At 41.4% G+C, this 21,568-nt stretch overlaps 1 protein-coding gene and 1 long non-coding RNA gene across 2 annotated transcripts; one reads left to right on the top strand and one right to left on the bottom strand.

The window, feature by feature from the left end:
- Positions 1-65: 65 nt before the first annotated feature.
- Positions 66-11,706, bottom strand: LOC120747071. The gene is made up of 3 exons (XM_040052683.1): positions 11,626-11,706; positions 9,234-11,178; positions 66-2,234 (listed from the first exon to the last, which is right to left on the bottom strand). The coding sequence occupies exons 1-3, from the start codon at positions 11,642-11,644 to the stop codon at positions 527-529; spliced, it is 3,672 nt and encodes a 1,223-aa protein (XP_039908617.1). The 5' UTR covers positions 11,645-11,706; the 3' UTR covers positions 66-526.
- Positions 11,707-14,379: 2,673 nt separating this feature from the next.
- On the top strand, positions 14,380-16,490 carry LOC120747205. The gene is made up of 5 exons (XR_005699067.1): positions 14,380-14,540; positions 14,806-15,065; positions 15,136-15,315; positions 15,478-15,605; positions 15,691-16,490. It is a non-coding gene; the product is annotated as an uncharacterized LOC120747205 (long non-coding RNA).
- Positions 16,491-21,568: the final 5,078 nt, after the last annotated feature.

Below are 21,568 nucleotides of genomic sequence, written 5' to 3' on the forward strand. Positions count from 1 at the left end.
TCAGACTTGTCAAACCTAGCATGAATGGTGAAGCTCAGTAAATAAGAGACACAGCGTGCACATGCTCTCACTAGAAGTGTTGCATTTATTCAGGCTATTGAAGCGTGATGTGTAGTATAGTAAACTCCATATTACATCTTTTGTATGTATATTGTAACGCTTTTGCAAAGAAGTTCAACTGTTTGCTAAATGTTGGGTTGTTAGCACAAAATCAGCCGTCAAGCTGCAACAATTGTTAATGAAAAACAGTCGTTGGGGGGTTAACTCAACAGGTGAAGCATGTTTCAGTTTACATTCACAAATATGTCCAGGTTGGCCAAAAGTTGTTAAGGCGTTTGTTGTTACAGTTAGTATTTAAGATGGCATCTCTTTCCTCAAAGATGCACAGTCAGGAAGACACACTGAGGGGTAAATCTGATGAATAAAACTGAAAGGTAATGAACTCTCTGGTGCCTTTCAGGCTCAATTACCAACTCTCCAAAGTCGCCCTCTAAAAGTTCTTCGTGTGCTTTGTTTGAATTGCCGTCTACAGCACAGAGTTCGTACTCCTGCGGCCTATATTCCCCGTGCCACTCTTATTTCTCCTCCAGCAAATACAGCTGATAATTACAGTGCTGATGATGACAGTGCACACTACTGCGATGACAATTAGGGTGATTGAAATATCACGAGAAATGCTTCCAGTATTCCCTTGTCCACTCCTGGTTACCTTTTCATACTCTGAGGTGGGGGTCGTCTTGACAGCAGGTGAGGGAGTGCTTCTTTTGGCTGGAGGTGTATGTGGCCTCCTCCTCTTCTCTGTTGAGGTCAGCACGGGCTCCTGAGTAGAGCTGAGAGATACCAGGTTCTCATCTGCCAGCAAAGCAATCATCTCGCCATTCAGACTGGAAGGAGCGTCACAGACCACAAGGCTTTGGTTGGTCTTTGATGGGTGCTGCTTCAACCAGTCCCTAAGTGGCAGAATATCCTTGTCACACCTCCAGGGATTTTGTTGGAGGAGTACTTCCTCTGATGCAGTAAGGGCGTCTAAACTCTCCTGTGGTAGGTTAGGGAGGGAATTGTTTCGCAGGTCTATCTGTCCCAGGTGGGTCAGACCCTGGAGGAAACCACGTGGGAGGGACTTGATGAAGTTGTTTTCCAGAGAAATGTTGACCAGTCTTGGTAGCACCTGGAAAGTCCCAGCTTGCAGGGTCGTGATCAGATTGGTGTGCAGGGATACCTCTCCCAGCTGTTCCAATCCTCTAAATGCACTGGTGGATACATAACTAATCCGGTTACGACTGAGGACCAGGAGGCGTAACTGAGTCAGGTTCCTGAACGTGTCATCTTCCACACGACTCAGCTTGTTGTCATACAGCCACAACTCCTTAAGGGCCATGGGCCCAAACACCCTTGGCCCCAGAGTCTCCAGCTGGTTTTCATACAGGGAGATCTGGGAAAGATTTGGCACGTTTAGGAAGATCCCTTCTGGGAGAGATGTGATCTTGTTGTTGGAGAGAAACAGCTTCTGGAGTTTTGGAGTCTTGGAGAACAGGTCACGGTGGAGGTGAGTGATTTGGTTGTCTTGTAGTGACAGCTCTCCCAGGTTTACAAGGTCATCCAAAGTACCAACTTGAAGCTCCTGTAGCATGTTTCTATTAAGGCGTAAAGTTATGATCTGAGAAAGACCCTTAAAGGTTTCTCTAGATAGCTGGCTGACTTTGTTACCAGAAAGGGAAAGGTAGCTCAACTGTTTCAGTGGATGAAAAGTTTCCACAGGTACTGCAGTGAAAAGATTCCTACTAAGGTCAAGTCTTCTAAGCTCGGTCAACAGGGAAAACCACTGAGGGCGAAGTACTAAGAGGTTGTTGATGCTTAGTGTCAGAGTCTCAAGTTTCTGCAGATTTTTCAACAAGGCTTCTGGCAGATCCTGCAGTTGGGTACCAGTTAACGTTAAGGACCCGATATGTGGTGTTGAATTAAACGTGCCAGGGCGCACTTCCCTCAAAAGAGATTCTTTAATTAGCAACAAATCCAATGAATTCGTCATGTGTTCTGGCTCCAGAGAGTTAAAACTGCATTTTGAAAAATAGAGTTTGGTGGCAGATGACGGCAGCGGCATGGGGAAGTTTGACAGGCCAACGCATTGGACTGTGCTTCCTCTACATTGGCATCCATCCGGACACGCCCAGACAACACTGAGGGCCATGAGAAGTAGGAGTACAGGAAGTGTCGTTGGCAGCTCCATTATTGCCCTAAAATAGAAGAAACATATTTGTTGATTGGTTACATGCCAAAGTCCCTAAACAAATCAGTGTGAGCCATGTTTTTTGCCATATTTAAGAAAAAGAAGTCTGGATACATTAAGATTGTGTACAACCTGTGGGGATTTAGCTTTATGTGGAAGGCCAGCAAACGCTCATTAAAAGGAGTTGTTACACAAACGCTGTTATTTTTGCTTACGAAAGTAACTGAACTGCTCCACTTTGGATATTCATGAGGGAAAATGGACATTGTTGCATTTCTGGTGTGTTAACGCCACTGGACCTACTCTGAAATTTGATTTATTATTGCAAAACCTTTTTGCTTACAGGGCAGTAAAGAAAAGGATTTATTTATCTCCTCTCCATGTCAGATTGGGATTCTCTGCTCCCAGAACCATCACAATGATAGGAACGTTCTACTGAATGCAGCTCTAATTAGTAACAGTGTCTTCATGTTGTAGCCTCTGAGTTTGTGTTTCATCCAAGAAGCCGACATTTGCATAAATTAATCCAATGTTGCCCGTAGCTAGGAGCACTGCCCACCAACAGAACTGACTGCTAAATGCTTGGCAGGCCTCTGGCAGCAAAACCGTGTATGCAGCATTTGTGTTAAGCAGTAATTTTGAACCACTCATGCCTGAATAATTTGTTTTGCAATAATTTCTGAAAGTGAACACTGAATATTTTGTTAGCAAATGAAATTCAGTGTTTTGTCTGCTTCTCAACATGCCAGACCTGCCTGCACAAGTTTGGAAGCTGAGCTGTTCTCACTGTTTGTAGAGGCACAGACAGGCTCCTGGAACAAAACCTTGCCAGCATCATGACCTGCTTCTCCACACAAATTCACCAAATTCACAGTCCTGCAACTGAGGGCTGGCAAGCCTGAGTTGCTTCTCAGTAGATGAGATGTATTAGTTTGCAACAAGAGTGTCTCTCAGGAAGGAACTTTGTAAAGACAAAATAAAATATCCTTCAAACGAACTCAAAGGCATCAGATTTCTTAACTTCCTTCTTTTTTTTTCATCAAAAGCAGGAGGTCATAAAATCCATGCTGGTCCGTCCCAGCTGCTCACATTTTAACACATTTTTTCTGTTTTCATTAAAAGGTTGGAGAGGTGGTACTAGATTCCTGCTGTGAGGGTGAAGTCATTGTTTCCACTGCTATTACAATTTTATAACGTTTTACATGATTTCTAGCCATAATAACATAATACCTCATTTAATTCCTCATAATTCTTATTTCGTTTAACTTTCCTATAAGAGACACCGAACAGTTTCATGATTATTTCCTTTTTTTTTCCTGCTGTGAATGTGGCAGGTCAGAGTTCAGACTTTAGTCATAGACGGGTTTCTAATTACCGAACTACTGAAAAATAAAATTTAGGTATCCGTGGAATACCCTTCCTTTTGTTATATGGGATCATTTTCACCGTATTAAAAAGCAGAGGAGCCAGCAGGAGGGAGAAGAAAAGGTAAATTAACACCTAAACTATGTGTCATCTCTGGCAGACTTCATCCTCTCAGTCCAACCCGAAACCACTGTCATTTCGTCACTGGGACAGCCTGAAATGATCTGTATTGTAATATAATGGTTAAACCATTTCCAGTTCACCAGTAATTCCTTAGATGTTTTTCTCCCTTCGATAATTAAAGGCTCAGGACATTATGTTCTGTGAAAAGAGCGTAGGAGCAGAGCTGCAGAAGGCCATTCATGTTTTGTTTAACATGTTTTGATGAACACCGTAGCTGACATGACATAAAAAATACACTTTGTCATGTAATTCAAAATGTAACTCTTATAATAATGACATATTAAAAAGCTATTTGTTTTACACATGAAAACACATGACTATACAATGTATTATAAATGTAATATTTAAAAAATAACAAGAAGAAAAAGTAACATTATATCTTATTCCACATTACTGTCACAGACGTCTTTATCTTGTTTGTTTCCTGTTACATTTACCTCAGAAATATACTGGACACATCTTAAGTCTTAAGTAAATAAAAGTTTTTAAAAAAGAAAAAGTCAAATAAAGGAACAAAGTAGGCCAACGTGCTGTTTTGCAGAGCTTACCTCTCGTGCTGCGATCCCTGAACAGAGACAGTGAGTCGGTGTGGAGTTCTTTTATGTGCGTCCTCCCTTCCTCCTCAGTTTTACTAATCCTCTGAAAGTTTCCAGCACTGCCTGAACTTTCACACCATCACATTTTCCTGCTCTTCGTCATCAGTCAAATTTTATAAGTCAGCTTTTTTTCTCTCTGTCTCACACAAGAAATGTGTAGATCCTGTTTCTGAGCTTCCTGGCCGTCCCCCGGCCCCCTCGGTGTCTCACACACACTCACCCTTTTTTTTCTAAATGTGGTGGAGGGGGATCAGACCAGCAGAAGCCCCACCCTCTGGTACCAGTCTGGGACTGAACTGATTTTGTGTTTATGTGGGTATTTGGTCTCTGTTTCATCTTAGCAAAGACACTTTTTTTAATGCCTCAAGCTTCTTTTTTTAATGGACAAGGAAAAACGTATATGTGTGCTAGAGGTTACAGGAAGGGTGACAAGTGACTCTGGACAGAACAATGGAGATTGTTTTGTGTTTTTAGTTTGTGGCAATGTTGTTTGTGTGTCTGCTAGGGTGTGCAAAGTATGGTCTGCACATATCTTTGGTGTAACATTCATGGTATGCTTGTAAATGGATGGGTTTGGTTTCCCAAATCCACTTTTAGGGACAGACTGCAACACAATCCACCCACAAACACACTGAATGAGCGCATGCTTGCGTTCACTCTCTCTGCTGTAACAAAAATGATACATTTTCTATTCATTTTCATATCATAATGAAAGCCTTGTGCGGGTAAGTTCAGGAACAACTTTTAGCATTTAGTACATCTGGATAGAATTAAGCAACGAAGCTTTCCTTGCCTTCACAGCTTTTGCTCGTGTTGTGTGCATATTTCTCATGTGAGTCAAACACGCTATTACAAAACAGAGTGGAACGGTTTCTTTGATATCACAAACAGTAAAGGGAATTATTATGTGATTAAGCTTTAGTGCTAAATTTGGCTTGTTTTCTGGTTTTTAGGTGAAAAAGATGGCGCTGATCTGCCAGTGATATGCAGCTTTTAGCTTTTAAACTCTATCACACAGGAAACTACTGGAAACAGATAATGAGGGTGGAGCTCATCTAAAGGCAGATGTTGCTGCAGTGCACAAAACTGTCCTAAACACTTGGTGTTTGCAGAATATTGCAATATTGAAACATAAATAATTGTGTTTTATAACTGATTTGATTTACATGCCTCCGACATGAGAGCTATTGTATGTTTTTAGTTTTGCATATTTTACTATAAAGCAAATCTGTCCCACATTCTGTGTACAACAGCTTCTAAATTAGTATCCCAAAAGACTGCATGACAAGATAGCATTTTCTGTTCTTCTGTTCAAGGTGCTTTCTATTGTAAGGTAAAGACCCTACAATAATAGAAAAATCCCATCAAATAGATGCAACTCTGTGAGAAAGTACTTGGCAACAATTGCAAAGAAAAACAGGAAGATTGACAGGAAGAAACCTCTGGGACAGACAGGCTTAAACCCAGAGTTTAATAATCAATAACTAATGATTAAATGCAAAATGGTCTGAGTTTATTATCCTGTTAATTCTACAGTTTTCAGTAAAAGAGTTCAGGATAAAAAGAATTTCCTGCTGGAAACCCATGGCATATGTTTATTATTGACATTTGATTAGTACTAGTATTAGTATTAGGTGCTCTTCACAGGTATGGGCGTGGCTGCCTAGTAGCCAGTGGCATGTCTGATTCCACTTACACTCACCTGGTTTCTCCTCTCTATTCCTCACTGGATTGTTGAACTAAAATTGTCATGTTGTAGTGAGACTGGACTCTCCTGATAGGTGAAGCATGTTTTCTTGTTCCTGAGTAAGATTACCCACTCACCGTGTTTTTGCACCTGCCTGTCTTACCTGTGGACAAAGCTGCCTGATCCACTCGCGTCCACAAAGAAACACTTATCTGGATTAAAGCCTGTGAAAGCTGGGGACACGTACCTGCACACCAGTTTGTGGAGAAACAGTAAATTCCTTCCCCCACGAGAGCCTGTGAGAACAAACAGGAAAACCAGCGCGCTCAGCTTCAATCCAGACAAACCAGCTTAATGGTGCTGAACCATAGAAATGTCAACTTATGAGTGAGGACCGGTATACAGTATTTAATGTTATGGAGCAGTTAGAAAAGCTTCAGCACTTCCCTTTCCTCAGCATTCAATTCAATTCAAGTTATTTATACAGCCTCAAATCGCCTCAAGGTGCTTTATTTTGTAAGGTAGATCCTACAATAATACATACAGAGAAAAACCCAACAATCATACGACCGCCTATGAGCAAGCACTTTGGTGACAGTGGGAAGGAAAAACTCCCTTTTAACAGGAAGAAACCTCCAGCAGGGGCGGAGCCATCTGCTGTGACTGGTTGGGGTGAGAGCATTTAAAGAAATGCTTTAAATGCACTATTACAAACTTACACATGTAACTGTGAGTGCTGAAGTTCTCAGTCATAAGACTGTAAGAACTTACCTGAGACTGCATCAATAAAATCAACTGACCAGAACATGCAATCTGTGACAACTGAAAACACTTAGCTGTGAGTTACAGAGCCATGTGAAGATACCAAGCTTTGAAATCCTTTCACAGATTTACAGACTGATCAAATGTTCACCTTATTATTTCAGTGAACTTCAGTGAACACATAATATATAAAAAAGAAGCCGGATTGAGCAGGGTTACAGTTATAGCTGCTCTTCTTTGTGATGTAACGAGTGCATGTTTTCTAGGGAGGATTTAGAAAGGAATATTAGGATATGTACATTCAGCATGACTCAACTTACAGCCTGTTTTTTTTTTTTTTTTAAATAAACAGCTTATTATTAGGCTTAATCAAGAGCATTAAAATTCCACCCTGCAGCCAAGACTCTGGGAATTCCACACTTGCTCATGTTTTGGGAAATCCCTCCCAGCTGGCATTACGGTCAAAGTTAGAAGGTTAACATAGACAAATGAAAGATTCTTCCCAGAGCTATGAATCAACAGGTTTTTGTTTCTCTTCCTAAAGTCTTGTTTTCCACATTGGTCCAATATTTCTTGTGCCCCTGCAGTTTTCCTCTCCCCACACTGACCCTGTGTATGTGCCCACTGTTGTGTGAGCTCAGCCTGCTGGAAAGTCCTAATCACTTGTTGTCATAGCAATGAACTTGGGCGCTGCTCACCAATTCATCCTCTTTTGTTTGCTGCTTGGTTTAGCGTCCAATCACCTCTCGTGGAATTTGTGGCATCTGCCGTCATTTTTAGGGTTTAAAAGACTTGAAAAATTATTGTGACTCAGGCAAATATGGCCCCTTGTTTAGTCTCTACAGAACAATGTATAATATCCAACTGTGAGGACTTGCTGGTCACAAATGAAACTTTAAATGTACGAACTTCACCTTTAGTTATTTCCTTTCTCATGACATTTGTGTCAAAACTTCGGTAGAATTAAAGAGCGGCTATGTAATGAAACATGTTGCACAGTTATTGTGAAATTACAGGGGCGTCGTTTCATAAATGGATTTGTCATCTCAAAAGCTACACATACTGACCTTGTGACATCGTGGATAGATGTGTTTCCTGTTTTGAACGTTGTTACAAAGATTAGGGCATAATCTTCCTGTAAAGATATGTGATTCCTTCTGGGAAAGCACATTTCTGTAACATTCCTGAAAAGGAAGTCAAATCCAGATAAGGAATAATGGTTGTTTACAGCAGCTGTTCGAATAACAGGTGCTGTGGGATTAAACAAGATACTCCAAAATCTTGACCACGATCTGCTCAATCGGTCAAATATTTAGCAGTTTGATCACAGAAGTGGACAGGTTTAAGATAAAAAAAACAAAACAAACACTTTAATCATTAATTTTCATGGCATAAAATACAAAAAATGACAGCATCACAGCTAACCCTAACCCAGCTTTTAAAAAAGACCATTACATGAATGCCTTACAAAGAGAAATACACAACAGGCACTGGGTATATAAAGTGTAGCTCACAACAAATTCACAATAATAGAGATGTTGATCAAACAGATGACACACACAGCTTTAACATTTTGAAATAAACATCTGTAAATAACACAAATATAAAAGTAGACACTGTCCAGTCGTGCACTTTCGTCTTGCAGTTTCAAGTATCCACCACTGGAGGGAAACAAATCACCTGCAGCTTTAACACTGACGTGTGTTATCTATAAGCTGCTGAAGCACTGCAGTCTTGGCATAGTAGATAAAACGTACATTTATAAATACAGCAGGCATCAGTGTGTATGACTCGAGACATGGTGAAAGCAAAACACCAGTGGAAGAAACCAGGTTTTCACTTTATATGCTTGAAAAACAAACAGTGGTCAACAACAGGTGGATTCTTCAGTGGCTCTCTATGGCTTTAACAGAAACTGTATGACTATAGAATAAACAATGATATATGTATATAAGGCATTATACAATCCTCTCATTTTATCATTATTATCATAATTACACCAAAATATTTTTTAAAGAGTTTGAATATGTACATCATGGCATGAATCTTTTTACCAGTGTTGAGCACTTTTAATTTGAATAATTTGGACATGAACAGGCAGGACTTTAGCAGTCTGCATAGCTACCCAGTTTCAAAATAGGCCTAAAATCTTCCCATTTGATTGATGAGCATTCAAATATTTGCTCTGTATGCTGACTATTGACAGATATTAGTTTAGCTGTGATATAAAATTAATCACAATACCATCTGAATGTACTTTTTTCTGAAAAACCCCACAGGGTTCAATTCCATCATATTTCAAAGTCTGATTTTCCTGAGGAAATGTGTTCAGAGAAAACAAACACAGTAATTGTCAGCCGCTAGAAGAGGATCGTTTATCTAGTTGTGCACCAGCCCGATAAGCCAGCGCTACGCCTCATGACGAGCACACTCAGCCTTTAGCTTATACATGGCCTTGTGGAGGCGATACATGCCATACATGGTAGCAAGAATAAGCGACAACCCTGCAGCTAGTAGAAGGATGTGAGAGAACATGAGGAACCCAGCCAAAGCCGTGTTTGAGGGCAGAAACCACACATACACCCAGCCTTTCTGATGGTTATGGTGGACAAACTCAGGCCCCGGTTCTATCACCAATATGCCATAAAAAGGAGGTGACATGTTCCGAGCAAATTTACCAATAAGTTTAGTGGAAAGTGATGCTGAGAGTGTTGTATCATCTGATGTGGTTGCTTTTACAGTCTGAGTGGTTATTTTGTCAGGGACTTTTTGGGTAGCTCCTTGAGTGGTTTGGATCGCCGCTTCCTTGGATCGAGTAGCCGTTGTGGGGGGTGTGGTTATGGAAGTTAAAGCTGATGTTTGTCCAGAGGTTGACAACATGTGGAGTGGTTGTGTTGGTGACCGGTTCAAATCTTGTAGAGGAAAACTCTTGGCTGTTGTAGCACTGCAAAAGCTGAACTCTTCATCATGCAGCGAGCCAACGGTACGAAGCAGCTGGTAGATTGGAGTGTGACACATCACGTCATCTCTGTCCCAAAGCACATGCTCATTGTGTCTCATCCATCTTGCAATGCCTCTGATAGCACAATTACAATCCCAGGGGTTTCCACTCAGAGTCAGATTCATCAAAGCTGGAAGAGACACGAAAATATCTCCTGGAAGACTGCTAAGGTTGTTATTGTTCAATAAAATTTCAAGAATCTCTCCAAGACCCTTAAAGATACCTTCTGGTAGGCCATACAACTTATTGTCATTGAGGTGAAGTTTCTTCAGGGTGGTTAGTTTGGAGAATAGCTGGGGATGAAGATAATGGAGGTTGTTGGATTTTAGCGAGAGCTTCTGAAGGTTTGGAAGACAGCAGAAAACATCTGGTGGAAGGTCCCTCAGATTGTCATTTAAATGGAAGTTCAGCATAAGCAGCCCAGACATGTTAGCGAACAAATTTCCAGGAACCGTGATGAGGTTGGTGGCATATAGATAAAACTCTGTCATGTCAGGCATGTGACCCATCAGCTCATCTGGTAGAGATAATAGTGGATTCTTGTAAATGGTGAGTTTGACCAACTTTGGCATGTGGTAGAAGCTCTTTTCTGGGATGGCCTGAAGTTGGTTGGAGGATAAGGTCAGGTTTTTCAGGTTCCCCAGAGGCCAGAAGACTTTAGGTGGAAGGCTGGCAATCTGGTTTTGATGGAGTTTTAGCTCCACAAGGTTGATGAGTTTGTCAAAGATGCCAGCTTCTAGAAATTCTAGTTCATTGTAATAGAGTATAAGCTGCTGCAGTTTAGTCAAGGAGTGAAAGATGGTAGGAGGAAGCTTCTTTATGAAGTTCCTTCCAAGATTCAGAAAGGTGAGGTTGGTCAGTCCTTCAAATAGGTCTGAATCAAGACTCCTGAGTCTGTTGCGGCTTAGGTCCAGATCCTGCAACCCGCCCAGTCCTTCAAACATATCTGGATGAATGTTCTCAAACTGGTTCCCATCTAGATGCAGCTGCTCAAGAGCAGCAAGTGGACTGAACACTCGAGGAGGAAGGGTCGACAGATCATTAGATGACAGCTTGACAGACTTGAGCTGGGGAGCTACGAGGAAAGCCTGAGGATGGACGGTGTGTAGACGACTCTTTATGAGACTGAAACGCAGCAGGAGGTCCAGATTTGCTAAACTTCGCTCATTTAGGACATTCATGTTTGTAACACTGAGCTGCAGCAGGTATGTGTGGAGAGGCAGAGGCGGTATATCAGTGATGGTGGAGCCAGTACACATGGCAGCGCCTTGAGGGTTGCATCGGCAGCTGCTGGGGCAAGAACTGCTGTGGGTAAAGTCTGGAATCATAAAGAGCAAGAGCATCATCCACGTGGTGCCTGGGAAGTAAAAATAAAGCCAATGAGAGTCCACATTTTTCTTTATTTTGATTTTAATAACTCATTTTAGTCATTTTATCTGTATAAAAGAAAACTTCACCCCCTGAAGCCTGAGCCATTATAGTGTTTTGAACATGGAGCATTTATTGAACCTTCTGATATTTCAATTAAATGTTTATTTTCATATATATTTTTGCAATTTATTGCTTAAAATAAATTGTGCACTTGGGTTTTTCAGGGAGAAAAAACTGATGACTGAAGTCTCAAAAGCTTTCATGTATCAAATATGAGGCATTAAAGGCTTAAACGGAGTTAATGATGTAGTAACACAGTAATAATAGCAATCATAATGAAAATATTTTTAAAAAATTAAATTATGTTATTTCATAGATACATTTCAGAAGCATTGAACATGGGGTGGAAAACCAACATAAGCATTTGACTAACCTCTGAAGTAAAGATCCATCACGGATTGTTTGCTCCCGTGCTGCCTGCTGCTCCTCTCTCTGTGTTTAGAAGATGCGCACTCTCTGTCTGTCAGGCTATCCAGCCCCTGCTTCACCAAGACGTCTGCCCCAGAGACATTATCTCATCCTTCATGCTGCTCAGGCCTTGAGATTAATTCTAGAGTTCAGGCTAGCAAGAAAACGTCAGCATTATGACTTTTGCTCTATTTAAAAGTTGGACTCACTTTTCTGGATACTTTAATGCTACAAATGAATGTAAAACTGATGTCATCTTAGTTTTCAGGGCATTTCATGCACTTGTTCAGTTTGACTTTCCCAATGTGCAACATTTGGTTGGCTATTTGTACATTCAGGCATGTTTTCTATGATATTTTCCGTTTGAAACCTGCCATCACAAATGTTGACTGACACAGAGGGTGCTGTTTCATTTCCTGTGTATGCAGCTCATGGGCTGGACAGAAACAGATAACGGCCATATCTGCAGCAGGAAAGTTTGGCCGTTTTGTGCATGTACTGTATTGTTACTAAACTAATAAAAGCGAGTAAAGCATACTTGTGTTCACGTTGGTAGATTAGTGGGTGAACTCTAATTGTGTTTTAATAATAATAATAATAATAACTTTATAAAGCGCTTTCAAGTGCTGAACAGCTCAAGTACAAGCATTTTCAGGTTTGAGCTCATACTGTAGGACTCTTTCCTTCTGTACAACATTTCTGTAAAGTGTGAGGTTAACAGTCAAAATCACAGAGAGGGAAAACTGTGCAATGAGAGTCTTTACCTTGGGACAGATGTTTTGTTCTGGCAGTCAATCAATCAATACTTTATTTATATAGCACATTTAAAGACCGGAGGTACATCAAAGTGCTTCTCAGTAATAAAATATGAAACAAAATTAATTGCATATGGGTACGATAGTAGAGTATAAATACATTCCCAGATAAAACAAAGCACTAATTAACCCGGGAGTACTATGTTAAAACAAATATTTCACACTTAGTGTAAAAGTTCGGTAAAATCAACACAGAAATATCAACTGCAAAAACCCAGTAAAACAATAGGTTAAAATTACATACAAAATGTAATAAAAGTACAAAGTGTACAGCCGACAAATCACTAACTGAAAATGCAAGATCAAATAAATAAGTTTTCAATCGTGTTTTAAAAGATTGAATAGATTCCGACGTGCGAATATCAGCTGGAAGACTGTTCCAGAGGTTCGGTGCAGCAGGCAAAGGCACGATCACCTCTGGTTTTCAGAGGCCGAGGTTGCACCAAGGTCATTTGACTCCATGATAGAAGTGCCTTCCTATAGGAAGGCTATACTTCCTATAGCCTGTATCATGTATCATGATACAGGCTGAGAAGTTCAGTTAAATAGCAAGGCGCAACATTATTTACATTTTTCCTTACTGTACAATATAAAGCGCCTTGAGGCGACTGTTGTTGTGATTTGGCGCTATATAAATAAAATTGAATTGAATTGAATGTATGCAATAAAATCTTAAAATCAATCCGATATTTGATGCACAGTAAATTTCCCAGTGTTAAATCAGCAGTGTTAAAGTGTCTTCAGTAATTTTACAGTTACAGGATGACAGCCAGCAGGCGTTATAAGCTTCATAAAGTATTCAAAATGTTCAGGATTCAGTTTGTAATGTTTTCTTTTAGTAGTTTGAACTTAAGATGACCGTGTTTTTATTTGTAGTGAGTTAACTTGATGTTAACTAATGATGGTATTGACACAAGTTACCTTTTTCCATGTTGGTTAGCAGACTGTTCGGTATGTTAAACTAAAGATGAACAAAATACTGACTCCCTAGTGCTAAGTTAGATCAGACAAACGGTAAAAGTACTAGTAATTATTTTAGTTTTGTATTGAGGAATATATTTCATGTAGGTGAAATACTCATTTAGTACAGGGCTAAAAACTACAGCCAAAGGGCTGAAACACCTTGTTACACTGAAATAAAAGTAACAGGGTTAGGCTGTTTTACTGGTATTTATGAGACCGTTTTAATATTCACATTTTCTGTTTACTGTAGTTCAATGAAGAGCACTGACTATAAGAAATTACTGTCTACAGGAAGCATGCTGCTTAAAGCAAAACTGGGAGGTGTGCAGAAATTTGCTAGAGTATCTGAGCCGAGCCTTCAGGAGTTTTTCATTGCCGGTAAGAAACCAACATTGTATAAAAAAAGGTGTTCAAGGTGCTTTAAGTTCTTTTTGTTATTTAGTGTCTTCAGGTTTGTTTGAGTGATATGTGTTTCACTGGATGTCATTTGTTTATTAAAGAGAGTTTATAAAATGTGTCTATGGAGGGACCATGTAAACTGATTTGTGTTGCTCCTGTTTTTGAGGCCTGGAAACAGCTGCTGCAGAAGTGTCTCCTGAGCCGTCTGAGTTATCATGGCCACATTCATCAGATTCACAGGACACGGTCATCCTTTCAGACAGCCCTTTTAGGAAACGTCAGCAGCTGGATGCAGAAGCTAAGCAAGTAAGAGTTAGCAGATTTCCACATTCTTCTAACAGTGTCATTTCTGTTTGTAGTTGCTCTGAACTGCGGTGGTTATATCAACATGTAGGATGTTTTTATTGTGTTTTCCAGTTGGTGGAATCGATTCTCACCAGCAAACCTGGTGGAGAACGTATAATAAATGAGTACAATCAGACCAAGTCCCTGACATGACAGAAAAACATGGGTAATTTATTTCTGGCCCTGTGATTTTACTATCATTTTCAAATTATTTTAAGTCTCTAATAATTCCAGGGAAGCTGACTAGTTCTCTTCCTTTTGATCTTGCAGTACATCACCACCACGGCAGGTAAAAGAAATGTATGCCAGAGGAGCTGTAACCTTTTCCCTTTACCTCAGTGACCCGTACTCCAAAAATGTAAGTAGCTCATAGTAATAACTGATACAACTGTATGTCCTTATCAACTGTTCATGGTTACATAACTTACTGTTAAACGAATAAACAAAATGTCTGTACATGTCACTCTCCAAAGAACATTACTATGAGAGGCGATTATCATCTGGAGGCAACATTTATAATTCAGTGGAAATACATAATACAGTTCCAAACTGTGGTTCTGTATCAATAATGGTTATCAAATGTTGTTATTAGCTTTGATAAAGCTGTGTTTCATATTGTGTAGCACCAGGAGATGGAGCATCAGGTGAAGACCAGTGTGGCGGACCGACTGTCAGACCAGAGTTGCAGTTCGTTACGGAGAACATGCTGAGTGAGGATGAGTGCAAGGAAGCAATCTCTCTGATGGAACATTCAGCTGATGAAGACACACTCAAGAAGAAGAGGAAGTTGACATTTGTTTATCGGCACAACATGGTCCTTGACCCTCTGCTGTCAAGCAACATACTGTCTGTTTTTCCACGTTTCAAAGATATCAAAGGCTTGGTGAATATTTGTGTAAACACACATTTTGTAGAAAGCAGATATGATTCTCTGTTCTCTATCCCTGTTACAGATCGAACAGGATTTTGTACTGATGTTTGGTGAGGATGTATCCGGCAGGTTGCTGGAGAGGTGGCCAACAACATTCAAAAGAAAGATTATCCAACAAGGCAGGAAGCTTCCTTCTACCACTGACCTGGAAGAACTGTGGCTGACTCTCCTGAGGATGCCGCTGAAGTTAATGCTGACATTGGTGAGCTGTTGTTGATTAGCACATTCACAGCATTTATAATGTTTGTCACAGAACAGCTGTTCTTTTGTATTTTGGGTCTACTCAAACATTTTGTCAATGCAGATGCATTGAAATGTGTTGTTGATGATGATTCAACTTTATTAAAAGCAAATATTTTTGCAGGCTGGGACAGTGACCTCTCAGCGATTCTATTGCTTTCACATCTGATTCCACCATCTGGTCAGGGTCGCTAGAGACCAGGAAAGGTGTCAGCTTCTCAAGCAGAAAGACGTCTTGTGCTCTTCAAGAAGGTTTGTGTTTTTCTATTTTTATGTTATGAATTACCAGTTTAAGAAACACTTGATTCTTATTGCCTGTCTGTATTTGTCTTTTCAGACTGGAACAAATATCAAAGAGCACCTTGATGCCGTCACTACCAGCACTCAACCCTACCTGCTGGCTGTTGGGGTGAAGAAGAATGACATCCACCGGTTCTTCATTATTCTTGACAAGAATGCCATGCAAGTCTACCTCTTCACTTGGTGCTTTTGATGAACTGTTTAAAGCACTGTAATGTTGGACCCAAGAAACATACGCTGGAGCGAATATGATGACAGCAGAACTTTTATTTGACACTGTGGTTTGTTTACTGGGACACAGACACTCCCGCTCTCTCTCTCTGCTGTCACGTCCGCTCTCCTCCTCCGACTGTCACTGCCAACATATAAAGAGACACAATCACTGTCAGATCCCAGCACACCTGTTCACCCCGCCCCTGCGCCGCCCCGGGAGCTCACTGCGTCACCCCTCCTCTGCAGCTGGCCAGGGACCACACCCACGCCACAAGCACATTTTGTGTTTGGCACATCTTACAGCACTATGCTTCACAACATGTACACGTTCATCCAAACCACAGGTTTTAGAAAACATTTAAATGCCAAACACGTTAACTATTTTGACCAACAGTCTGACACTGATGTTAATCTACAGCCTGATGTGGCAGTTAAACAAGTTTGCACTACAGGGGAGGTGATGTCAACTAAAGTAGAAGAAACACCCACGACATCTGAAATGTTGCAAAGGTCAAATAAGAGACTTTGGATATGTGTGCCTCTGCTGTCGCACAGCTCAGGGCAGCTGGATTAAACCAATCTACTGTAACTACTAGTGATGGGATTTCCGGCTCTTTTTAGAGAACCGGCTCTTTCGGCTCCCAACCAGCTCTTCAGGTTGTTTTGTTGCTTTAATTCATTTATTATTAACAACAATATAAAATTATGCAAAAATCGTAGTTTTATTTATATATGTTTATATATAAATATATATACAGTGGCCCCCAGAGACAAAGCACGTACAAACTCTAAAACACATTTCTAGCATGAACTGAACTTCAAAACAGCTACCTACATCACTTAAATTACACAATTGAAAGCATGTGTGTATTGTTTGCGAGGAGCCTCGCGGAGTGATACGTACTGTGCTTCAAGGTAATATTACCGTATTGTGTGTGTATAAGGACCATAAATGGCACCTGTTCAGAGACGTGGTTACGAAGCAGACTTCAAACTCCAGGCTGTCGGTCACGCAGTAGAAGTTGGGAACAGAGCAGCTGTGAAATCTTTGTTGTTGTGCTCAGCGTCTGTTAGTTTACATTTTGACTGCACAGTTTTGAGCTTTTTGTTATGCACAAAAACAACATTGTTTTCTTTTATTTATGGAGCATTATTATTTAATAATCGCTGATAATTTATTTCTGAGTAATTTTTTCTTGAACATCTGCGCTGTATGTTAATAAAAGTGCCTGTGTGACATCTGGGACACAGCTGTGACTAAGAACTCTCTGTTTGTTCTTACTTTATGGCTTTAAAAAATTATCAAGATATATATCGTATATCGCCATCCAGCTAAAAAATATCGAGATATGAATTTTGGGTCGTATCGCCCAGCCCTAAAATGAGTTGTGTTACTTCAAACCATTTGGTCTTCAAATGAAGTATGGCACTTCAGATTCCTCCCTGCATGTCGTTCCATAACTAAATTAATTGTTGTAAAGTGTTTTATACACTACATTTTTGTATTTTGAGCCTGACATAAAAATAAATCTGTTAAATGTATTATCTAGTTGTGGTTTTTGCTCACATGTGTTATATGTAAAAGCATTATTAAAAAATGTGTTTTCATGCTGCAAAATAGTAAATTGAGTGTAAAGGTAACACTACAGGAAGAGTTTTAGTAACACTACTTGGTGTGAAATTAATTTAAAATTTTACTCTATGAGAGATAATTTTTCACTAGAGATTAGTGTATGAATAACACAGTATAGAGTAACATCAACTCTCGTCAGAGTTATTTGAACCCCCAGTGTTAATTGCAAATAATTCAGTGTTAAAAATCAGTGGGATTTTACTCAAATAGAGTTAATTAATCACTAAGAGTAAATAATATGACACTACTAGTAGTGTTAAGTTGATTTAATACTATGCGGTGTTACTCAGTGTTGAATGTTTACTCTATTTAGAGTTAATTTTACTCTAAAATTTTAACACTAGAAAGAGTTAATTTAACACAATTTAACAATTCTGAATGGGACCAAATAGACTCGGACCCGTGTTCAATTCAGCGGGGGGGGGGCTTTCTGGGCTTAAGCCCGGGTTGTTTTGTCAGAAGCCCGGGGTCTTTTGGAGTGTAATTTTTTCATAGTTAGATGCCTGGATGACAACTGTATAAAACAAAAAAATACACACAATATTCGAACACTGTGGGGATTTACGACTGTGCGTGAATCCCCCCTAATATTGGTTTGATCTGAGCTCAGACACTAAGCGAGGGGGCGGGGCAGCTGCTACCTGCGAGCGCGCTGTTGGAGAAACGGAGCCAGGCAGACAGAGGAGAGCTTAAGTTTGACCAGGTACCAAAGCAAATCATTCGTACTGTACAAATAATGTAAATATCGAACATCACGAAAGATTGATATCAAACTGATCACTTGACCAATATTACGTTACTTGCTCTTTGAGTGAATCAACAAACGGCAAAATGAAAAGCCGAACAACAACAATGCTGTTTCTTTAGAGAGTCTCAGCTTACATGTGTGTTTATTTCATATTTTCAGTCGTTTCCCTCCACGGCTAAATAAATCAGTAATGTACTGATGAACAGAACAATGGACATAAGGAGCTTCTTTCAAAGAAAAAAATCAGGTAGATGTTATTTTATATATTATGCTTTGTATGTTGTTCAGTATATTTCTATGCAAAACAAGAGGAATTTCAATACACAGCAGTATATTCACAGTTTAAACCAGATATTTACACTTTAGGGAGAAAACACAAGAACATTTCTTTACTGTTAAACATCAATTTAAACTTGTTTTGTTTTGGATAAATAAATATTGAAATATCTTTTGAATTAGTTAAATGTCAGAATAAAGAGAGACAGAGCTTCTATTTTTATCACTTTCATCAAATGTAGGAGTACATGTACACTAAGTTTATTGTTGATTAATAAGAAAACCAGACGATTCCATACTGAGCTGAAGCAGCTTCTGATTGGTTAGTAGAGTCCATGTGAGTAAACTGGTGGCACAGCTGTGGATGCATATAAGGCAAAACACAGAGCCTGTTTCTGTGACATGGGAACATCCAGAGATGTCAACCAAACACCTGGAACAGAACTGTGGAGCTCCATAAGTGTGGCTCAGTTTGAATACAATTTGGTGCCATTTGCAATTAAGAAACACAGACAGTTTCTCTCTTTACTCTGAAAGTTAACAAACATGTTTTTATATTTATCTAAAAAATAAACATTTAGTCTGATTTGATGTTACAATTAAAAACGTGTTTTTATCTGAAGAGTAAATATCTGGTTTCAACTGTAGATTTGATGATGTTGGTGTTTGGCTTGATTGTCAGCACAGAGAGGGAGAGAGGGGGGGAGGGGGAGAGAGAGGGGGAGAGAGAGAGGGAGAGAGAAGAGAGAGAGGAGAGGAGAGAGAGAGAGAGAGGAAGAGAGAGAGAGAGGGGAAGAGAGAGAGAGAGGGGGAAGAGAGAGAGAGGGGAAGAGAGAGAGGAAGAGAGAGAGAGAGAGGAAGAGAGAGAGAGGAGGATCGTAATCTAGAGACTAGTTGAATAGCTCGATAGATCGTAATAGAGATATCTCTTTAAGAGCATAGAGGAGAGGAAGAGTAGATATAGAGTCATAGAGAAGAGAGATATCGATCTGTCAGATCTACCATCTGCGCGAGGCCTATTCCGACTTGATCACCCTCCCTCGTGCATCGCTCTGCTCTCTATCGTCGCGCTAGCCACCGCGCACCTCGATGGTCCTCGCTCTCGTCTCCTCGGCTCTTCCTTCTCTCTCTGCTCTCTTCGCTGCCCTCTACTATCTCTCTCGTTTAGTAATGGTTTATTTTTCTTTGTTTTTGTTTTATATTTTTTTATTTTTTCTTTGTTTATCCTCTCTCTTATCTTCCTCATCTCCCAGCTACTCTTCCTCCGCTCTCCATTCTCGTGGCTTGTGCCCCACTCTCGATCGCTGCTCATCTCTTTTTTTCGCTCCTGCTTCTCTCTCTCATCTTCCCTACCTAATCTTCTCTCACTTTTGCCTTTTCTCTCGGCTCTCTTTCGCTCTCTCGCAGTCTCCTGCTCTTGCGCTCGTCTCTCTCGCTCTTTCTGTTTCGCCTCTTCGTCGCCCTGGAGCTCTTCTCTCGGTCTCTCCTTCATTCCCCTCCTACCTTCTTAGACCCTCTCTCGTCTCGTCTTCCCCTCCCTGCTCTCTCTTCCCTCTCTCCTCTCATTCCCCTCTCTTACCTCTTCTTTCTCTCTCGCTCTTCTCCATACCCACACCAATCTCCCCCTTCTCTTTTTCGCCCTCTCTCACCGTTTTCTCTGCTGCTTCCTTCCGCTCTCAGATCTCTCATTGCCCCCCATCTCTTACCTTCTCTCTTTCCACTCTCATCCAGCGGCTCTTCCCCTCTCTTTTACTCCTCTCGCTTTCCTCGACCTCTGATCTCGTCTCTTCCTCCTTCCCACCCGTTCTTTCTTATCTCTTTTCTCTATCGTTCTACGAGCTTACTCTCTCGCATCTCTCAATCTTTCTCTATCTCTCTCCTCGCTTCACCCTCTCTCTCATCTTCCCTCTCCTCCTGTCTCTTCCTGCCTCTCTCTCTTCATCTCTCTATCTCTTCCTCGTCTCTCTCTCTCTCTTCCACCTCTGCTTCCCCCACCCCCTCCCCGCTCTGGCGTTTGCTATTCTCTCTGCGCGCTCTTACTCTCTCTCTCTCTTCTGCTTCCCCCTCTTCCCCCTACTTTCTCTTATCCATCTCTCTATTTTCTCTCTCTTCTTTGCCCCCTTAATCTCTCTATCTCTTCCTCTCTCCATGCGCGACTGTGTGCCGCCGCGCGCTCTTCACCCCGCTCCCGCGCGCGTCCGCACGCGAGCTCTCTGGCATGGGCTCTTTCCTCTCGCGCTCTTCATCCTCGCGGCGCTCGGCGGTCCCCGCAGCTCTCTCTCGATTAACTTCCTAGGTCCGCTGCGCGCGGCCAAAGCTCTCTACTCGCTCTCTCTGCCTTCGCGCTCGCTCGTGCCACGCCCCTGCATCTCGCACGAAGGCGGAATCCCCCGCTGGCGACGGTTTTGCTCCGCGCTCGCTGCCCCCTCTCTCCACGCCCAGCTCGCTCTCGCGCACTTGCCACGCGCTCCTCGCCTCTGCCCTACGGCGACGCTCGCGCGCTGCCCTCTAGGCTATCGGCGGGCACCCACAACACCCAAACAAAAACCACAAACAACACACACTACGCTCCTCCTCGTCCGCCCACGAGCTGGGTGCGCTTTCGCTCTCTCCTTTTCGCTCCTCCCCTAGTTTTTCGTCCACCTGGTTTCTTTCGAACATCCGGCCAGTACTTACCCCATTCTCCTAATTTCCTCCTTTCTACCATCTCCCGTCGTGTTGTCTTTATTCTGTTTTGTGCTTTTGTCCCCTCTTATACTTTCTTTCTTCCGTTTTATTGCCGCTTGTTTGCCGCCCCGCGGCTCCCTACTTCTTCCCCCTTTCTGCCCTCATCCCTCTTGCCTTTTGTATCTCAATTACCCCCCCCCCCCGTTTCCGTGACCTGTCTCATGCCTGCTTTTTCGTGGCTAGGCCTCCTCCGTCTCGTTCGCTTCTGGTTCTCTGTCTTGTGTTCCGTCCTCCTATCGGTCCTGCTTTCGCTTTTTCCCGGTTTTCGCTACCTTTTTTTATCCCCTTTCACGGCTCCGTGGTGCTCTTGTCTGGTTG

Source organism: Simochromis diagramma, unplaced genomic scaffold (assembly GCF_900408965.1).
Source record: "Simochromis diagramma unplaced genomic scaffold, fSimDia1.1 OVJJ01000419.1, whole genome shotgun sequence".
Lineage (NCBI taxonomy): Eukaryota > Metazoa > Chordata > Actinopteri > Cichliformes > Cichlidae > Simochromis > Simochromis diagramma.